Source organism: Phalaenopsis equestris, unplaced genomic scaffold (genome assembly GCF_001263595.1).
Source record: "Phalaenopsis equestris unplaced genomic scaffold, ASM126359v1 Scaffold000002, whole genome shotgun sequence".
Taxonomy (NCBI): Eukaryota; Viridiplantae; Streptophyta; class Magnoliopsida; order Asparagales; family Orchidaceae; genus Phalaenopsis; species Phalaenopsis equestris.
Genome location: NW_018164444.1, coordinates 81,104,638 through 81,112,623, shown reverse-complemented (window position 1 = coordinate 81,112,623; position 7,986 = coordinate 81,104,638). Strand labels below are relative to the sequence as shown.

Below are 7,986 nucleotides of genomic sequence, written 5' to 3'. Positions count from 1 at the left end.
ATATATTATATATAGAATTGAAGGAATCTTGAAAAGAGAAGCTAAGAGAAAAATAGAGAATCTGAAGTTATGTATTACTTATTATTATTATTATTATTATTAAATTTATTACATAAGGCCTGATTTTATAGAACAATGAATGTCATATTTGTAAATACTTTGAAGGAATCTTGCCACTTCACTATAGAAAAAAATGCTAAAACCTATGATAAAGCTGACGGTCACAATTTGCGTTCGAAAAAAATATGTTTTTATTCAACAATTTAGCTATAGTTTATCAGCTGAGTTATTTGTGATAATATAAGTATATGACAGACAGTCGTTTATCAATAATAATAAGGTTATAAGCAGATTTTAACTGACAACTATATTTCATTGATTATCTTCGAATATGTCATCTGACGAGGGATTAACCGATGTGTTTTTTATCAAGCGACGGAATTTTTCGTCAATAATAGTGTTATGAACTGACGGATTTAAAGCTTCTTATAAGCCATTAGAAATAATCATTTTAATCTCTCCCAGCCTTGGCCTAATCTTTCCCCCTCTACCTGAAGCCTCGCCTACATTGCTCCTCTCTCCGAAACCCTCACATGTCCCACCACCCCCTCTTTGTTTCGTCCAAAGCCATTGCCTTCTTCACTGAACCATCACGATACTGTGGCAATAGAAGCTAGTGGGGAACTCAATGACGGATCGCTAAACTCTCATTTTTCTCCTCTTTTCGCTCCTCTCCTACCAGAAACGATCGAGGAAGGTAACTTCAAGTCTTCATTTTTCATTTTTTTTCATTTATTTTGAGGAATGCATTTAGGATTTAGGATTTAGCAACTAGAAGAAGGTTTGACCTAATATTTTCTTATTTTAGTTGGATTACATCAAGGATCTGCTTTAAGCTTATATGTTTTTGCTTTAGTTATGGATGCTCGTACTAGACATTTACAGGAGGATACATCTTGGTGTATGTTTTTTGCTGGTGATATTCTTCTTGTGGATAAGGCTAAACAAAGAGTTTAACAAAAACTTAAATTACAGAATTCAGATATTGGTGGTGTTTTTTACTAATTTAGGGTTAATGCCTTTTAAAAGAGCAAGTGAGATAATTTAATAATTAGAACTCCATCGATTATTAAAATTGTACAAATATTTAGTTTAGTTTGAATTTCATTATTAATTAGAGGAAGTTTGTTGGCCTTGATCCCTAAGATATTACTTTTTTGTTATTATTTTGTTATAAGCTTAAATAACTTGCTTAATTGAACTCAATTAAGCTCGAATAAGGACAAAATATTATGAACATGATTTAATTAATTGAACCAGTATTAATTAACCTAAATTTGATATATTCATTGAAAATTGGGTGCATCTTATTGACATTTAAATTAAGCCCTCACATATATTTTGTAGAACTTAGTTATTATCAATTAATGCTAATGTTAATTTATTTGAGCTTGGTTCAAAGAAATATAGTCATATCCATCACTAGGACCTTGGGGCAATTGTGTGTTTGGCCATGACTTATATTGATCCTGGCCAAATTCAATTAGACAAGCTAAGGCATTTGTAGAGCCCAACTTAAATGTTTAAGCAAGCATATATTGTTAGCATGGAAGTGGCTAAGGCTAATTAAGATCCTCAAATGTAAAAATCAACTAACTAGTTCTATAAAGGTTTCAAGCCATCTAACAATTCCCTTTATTATTTTTATAAGCATATTACTACATATATTTTATGTATGTTGGAAAAGTTACCATATAACATAGTAGAATTAAATTAGTAGAATCTCTCTCTCTCTCTCTCTCAAACACAAGATAGAGAGAGATTTTTTCATAAATCTCTACATATAAATTAGTAGAATCTCTCTCTCTCTCTCTCTCTCTCTCAAACACAAGATAGAGAGAGATTTATGAAAAAATCAACAAAGGCATATCATTAAATTAGTGTTGTGGCGATTGGATTTGTGCGAGGTCATTGAAGTTAATCATTTTTTGTCTATATCTAAGTACTTAACTGCTAGAATATTGACTTTAAGTTCGCATTAATAAGTAAATTAAAACATTAATCTATTTATTTATGATAGAGGTAACAATCTAATAGTGAAATTTAATGTGACTATTGATCAATTTTTCCCTATAATTAAATATATATATATGACAAAGTTCATGAAAGCTTCATGCTGGCTAGTGGCTAATAAAAAGAAAGGAGAGTGGCTTGACTTCTTCCCTAATTGCTATATATTTCTCTCTCCTTTGGGTATACATGTAAACGAAGACTTATACGTCATTTTGTTTAATCTTAGTATTGATTGTTTTCTACCATAAGAATCTTATCAATTAATCATATGCGATGCTTCTCGCATTTACACGAATACCATCCAATTCCTATGTATTTATATATCTAACACTTAAACTTTGCCTCCAATTCCTATGTATTTATATATCCAACACTTAAACTTTGCATTTTATATTTATAGCGCCCAACCATTCATATCACATGAAAACTACAACTATTTGAAGTTTTTAAAAAAGTGAATTACTCATTTTTATTTGTTTGATGTGCAAATACATAAGAATTGAGTGGTATGTATGTAAATCTTCCAATGAAGTATACTCTTTCTAAATTCAAATGCAAGGCATCATGTTGATGTGAGACCATCTTGACTGATTAAAAATGAACAAATAAATTAATAAATATGCTATTCATCGAGTGATTATATATATTAAGATCTCAAAGGGCTGAGGCAAAAGTGACATGTTAGATGTTTAAGGCTAATGTTCTACTATGCTAGGATAGAATTGGAAGAAGATTGCAATAGACTTGTTGTTCATTTATATAGATATAAATGGGCTAATGATGTCATTTTTGTCGTGGTTGATATTATATATATATATAAAATAAATAACCAAAGGCTATTAGACGAGCATTGACCATCCCTAGGTCTGATAAATATTCGAGTATTACGCCCTACACACGGGGGAATTCGAACTCATAACCTTAGGGGACTTACAACCTTCAGAGAAAGGTTGCTCTACCAAACACAGAAGGTGCATGCGGGCGTCCACATATACAAACAGAGATATATATATATATATAGTAGAAACACAAACAAGAAAATACATAAATAAAATTATTTAATTACACAAAATATCAGTCTTATTATATTTAATCGAGAGAAAAAGATTTATTTCAATGCTATGAAACAAATTTACAAGCTGACTTTGGGTTAGTTTAGTTTTCAGCACTGCATTTTGTCTTTAAATAAATGGCAAGTCAAAACATGCTATATTAACTGTAGAAGATTTGCCTAAAGTTTTATTTTTTATTTTGGAGGCAACTGAGAAGCTTCCATTCCACATATAGAATCTTCTTATCATAAATGGTTTACTATCTAGTGTCAGCATGTCATGGTATGTGGTTCATTATAACAGAAAAGTCATAACTTTTGTGTTAATTTGTGGTTGGAGAGAGGAAGCTCTTAGAATGGTTGATTAGGCGACTAAAAAGGTTCGTCTGATTTGAGAAAAAAGTCCTTCGATTCAGTAGTATCGAAGATTATACATTGAGTTAAGCGTGTAGAAAAAAAAGTTCTTCGATTCATTAATCCAAGACATTTGCCACTTTTAATAATTTAAGTCGTGCAATATTACTCAAGTCAAACAATATGATAACATTCATTGCATTGGCATTACATTATAGATAATGACGGTCTTATTGTTTATAATGCATGCCCCATACATTGTAATTTATGTTTTAATAATTAGGAATTATCTATTTTGCATATCAAATTCACTTTAGAAATTTTTTTTTACAGATTTTATCATGTTATTTGTTGGAGCATCATTATAAGTGCAGCCATTCAACATTAGTTGTTCCATCAGTTTAGATTTTAACTTGTTGTTCTTGTTCAGATTTCTAACAAACTTTGGGTTAGTATTGCTTTGTAGTTGATTTATATCTTCTTCTTTTCATCAATTGATCTTTTATTTTCCTTGTTGTTATTAAATACATTGTTTATGCAAAGAAATATATATCATTTTCTTAATCTCATTTATGCCCATTTGTCTTTATTTGCAATTACTCATTAATGAATTCTTTCATCATGAATATAAAAGTGTTTTATTTGACATAAATTATTGAGATCTTTTACCTGGTTGAGATTATCTTTTTTTTTATCACATATCGCGAGTATGCACCCTCTTCCGAACTCCATGTGTGACATCTAGTTTCAGTATGCACGAGTAATTTTAATAATTTGATTATGTGACCAAATCGGGCCATATTGATTACAGCAAGACAAGCTCACTTAAATTTTTAATTAAGTTTGACTCTTGTTGGATTCTTTCAGGACTTAGTGTCTCATATCGCTCTTGAGTACATACAAATCGGTGAAGAATTTATTTTTTTGTTGAGGAAAGGTAGAGGGGAGAGATGGGCGTAAGGTCGTGAAGATGTCTCATAGATTATTTAGTCAATTCGAGCCTCTGGTAAGCCGGAATATCGGGCTCATCAGGGTTTTTCGGGTTACAAAGTTATCTTGGAGATAGAGAGACTCTCCCCTCTCTTAGCTTGACTTTCCTTTTATATAGGAGGAAAAATTAAAAAAAAATACATTTAATGTGTACGACCCCCATCCCTAGTGTCTTGATGAAAAGACTGTGATGTGAAAGCAAGACAATGCTTTTAAAAATGGATTAACCTACATTCATGATGGTAACGATGGCTATCAACAGCTATATTTCTCTAGGCGAGCTAGGTTACTTTTTATGGGTTAAAGAGATAAGTTTAGTCACGTTGACAGATTGACTCGATTTAACCACATCGACAAGTGAGCTCGATTTAGGTGTTCTGACAAATAGTCTCGATTCAGCCACTTCGGCAGGCGGGCATGATTCAATCACTTAGATGGGTGGCTCAAAAATATGCACAAAAAAATATTATACAACTGCATTTGTGTATACAATCCCTATAGATTACTTCAACAAGAATTAAAAGCTCAATTTATCCCTCAGCTTCACATTCCTACATCAAAAAAGAGCAAAATAAACAAGCTTGAAAATTTTAATACTCTTTTGCTAGTTTACAGCTTACGATAACAAAATATGGTGACAACCTTTTCACATTTATCAATATCCAACCTTAAATATGGTGACAAAGTTTCAAAATTTATATATATTTAACACAGATCCCATCTTTATTTCAATCATAAGAACTTACAAACCAATATCAAGATCCAACCTTAAAACCCAAAAAGAAAAAAAAGAAAAACTTATTGAGAAATTTGCATGAAGCTCTCTAACTTCATAAGTTTCCAAACCAGTTTATGACACAAAGCCCTGAAGAAAATACATATAATTATTGCAGTAAGCGTATGATGATCACTCCCAGGTTTTATTAATCAAGCAGCACCATGCCTGATCAATAAAAAATTATTAAACATGGTCAATTTTCAGTATTTTTTGGATGTTTTCAGATGCGAGAAGAAGAGAAACAATTTCATCTCCAGTTACCTTTGATGAAGTTCTCCGCATAGGTTTTCTGTTTTTAGGAGCCGTTGGAACGCTTGACAACTTACTTGTGCCAGTCTTCTTCTTCTCCTTCCCTTCGTTTGATAGAGCAACATATGCAGGCCTTTGAGGAAACTAACAAAATCAATCAATTCAACAAGTTAATACTTATATACATAGAAAACAAAGTCAGTTGATGTTTTTAATATGCTTACAGGTCTTGTATCATTAGAATCTGCTGATAAGGAAGAGACTGTATTGATTAGAGCTTTTGAAGATTGAGAAACCATGTTTGGCTGACGGGAAACTGAAGAACTCGACTTATTTTTTTTAGTGTATGAATCAATTTTGGCACTGATTCTCGCCGGATCTGTATTCGCTTTCTGAGAAGATTTGTTCTGTTTTATTCTCAGATTTTGCTGTTGGATTTGATGTTGATTCATGAAGGCTTCTGGATTCTGTTGGGGATCATTAGGATTGAAGCCTTTTTCTCTGTATTTGAGAGCATTTTCAAAATATCTTGTGTATGGAATGTCTTTGTCGTCCCAATTGCCAAATTTGGGTACATGTGCACTCTGATCATAGATTCAGCAAATGTTTATGTGAAATAAATGGTGAAATTTTAAATGAGTTGACATTTCAGTATTTCAAAGAATGAATTTTGGAAGGAAATATTCAGTCTTGATGCTCTTTTAACCATATAATGATTTATATGATATAGTTTTATTTGATAAGGAGGTGGGATTTTATGCAACAGAAGAAGACCTCACCAAAGGGATGAGAGAATTTTATTACATGATCTACATGCAGATTATGTCCTCATCTCTGAAAAGAGATTAATGGAAGATCTTCAATCTAGGTGAAAATAAAAAAGATAAATTTTTAATTTATTGCTCAAAATCTCCCTCTTCCATTCCTCTCCCCTCGCTTTTCTCCTTTCATCTTTCTTTCGTTGAAGCTTTCTTACAGAAAAAATGGCTTCCATTTTTCTGCTAATTTTCCCAAAGAGAATCAATTGAATAAATAGTCTCACCATGATTAAAGAAATTCACCTAAACCCTTTAAAATCTGAAAAATTCAGGCAAAAAAACTTAAACCATCTTCATGAGTTATCATTCAACTCAGGTGCAGATGGTACCACTCAGCAGTAAAGAAGAAACAATCTAAAAAACCATGATTTTTAAGCTGTTACAGAACACAAACTTCAAGAAATTAAAACTTCTCTTTTTCTTAAATTTGAGGACGATGAAATAAAATCTACTTACAGACATGATGCCCCTGAACTCAACGGCTCTATAAGAAGAAGAATACTTCCTGCAGGTTATGTGAGAAACTATTTAGCAGAAAAGGAACAATCTTTAGATGAAACTCTTTCGAAAAATCCAAAAAAAAAAGGTGGTCGCAATCCTTTTTGCTTAACCTGAAACTGGCAGGCCGCGTTCATCATACCCTTCTTATTGGCATCTTCTATTTTCTGGATAATTTAAATATTTTCTTCCTGTTTTGTTTAAGTTTTTTTTTTTTTTTTAATGTAGTTAGCGCGTGGAAGAGACAAATGTTTCTGCCTTTGGATGATTTGTAGGATTCTAGCTTTATTTTAATATTGCTGGAAAAATATGAGGCTGCTAAACTGACAGAGCGACGGGATTCGACCCCCATGATCTGATAGGTCATATATCGTGGATGTCAACCAATAGGCCGGGATATGCGGCACGCGTGTGCGCGCACATACACACACGTACAAATTATATAAAGATGATTGATGGGTGGAACAACCAACCACGCCCGGCTCGCAACATGTCTGGTCTGGGTTGGACCCATGTGCCTGATCACTCGTACCACCTCATATAGCGGACAACTCGTCTGGCAGGATTCGTGCATAGGGGACATACACCGCCAAAATGGATGGTCTGCTAACTGAGTAGGGAACACGGCGCGCACGCGCACACACACATATATGTAATTTATCTTAAATAGTTGAGTGCTCTTTGATATGGTCTTATAATCGACTAATTCAAAGGGATATGCTCCATGGTTCAATTTTCAAAAAAAAGACCCACTCATATATATTTAAATAAATTTGAGTGTTATAGCTTTTTTTGCTTTTTTTTTTTTTTTTTTTTTTTTTTTGCCAACTTCACATTTTTAGAATATAGATGGCTAGAACTTTAATCTTTAAAGTGTATCTTTACTATTTTTTTCACTTGCACCAAATGAAAAGATATTACACAATACTATAGTAGCCTACAAGATAAGGTAAATATTTAGAAAAATGTGCCTAAATAACACAAAATTCTTATGTATTTACATATCTAACACTCTAAGTTCGATGTTCACATTTACAAGTAGCCTACAAGATAAGGTAAATATTTAGAAAAATGTGCCTAAATAACACAAAATTCTTATGTATTTACATAGCTAACACTCTAAGTTCGATGTTCACATTTACACGTTGATTTCATAAACCTATGCATGAAAATAT

At 32.3% G+C, this 7,986-nt stretch overlaps 2 protein-coding genes across 3 annotated transcripts in view; one reads left to right on the top strand and one right to left on the bottom strand.

Moving 5' to 3' along the window:
* Positions 1-7,986, top strand: part of LOC110018023 (membralin) — an 87,600-nt gene that overhangs the window by 29,857 nt on the left and 49,757 nt on the right. The window lies entirely within an intron of this gene.
* LOC110018025 lies at positions 5,191-6,984 on the bottom strand. The gene is made up of 5 exons (XM_020715236.1): positions 6,925-6,984; positions 6,770-6,818; positions 5,720-6,079; positions 5,508-5,639; positions 5,191-5,411 (listed from the first exon to the last, which is right to left on the bottom strand). Exons 2-5 carry the CDS (start codon positions 6,773-6,775, stop codon positions 5,376-5,378), a joined length of 534 nt encoding a protein of 177 aa, XP_020570895.1. The 5' UTR covers positions 6,776-6,818; positions 6,925-6,984; the 3' UTR covers positions 5,191-5,375.

What these genes read in the sequence shown, in the direction of transcription:
- LOC110018025 (XM_020715236.1), bottom strand. An exon ending in ATTCTAATGATACAAGACCT is followed by an intron (nt 5,640 to 5,719) that starts GTAAGCATATTA and finishes TGATTTTGTTAG; the next exon opens with TTTCCTCAAAGGCCTGCATA. An exon ending in TGCGGAGAACTTCATCAAAG is followed by an intron (nt 5,412 to 5,507) that starts GTAACTGGAGAT and finishes TTTATTGATCAG; the next exon opens with GCATGGTGCTGCTTGATTAA.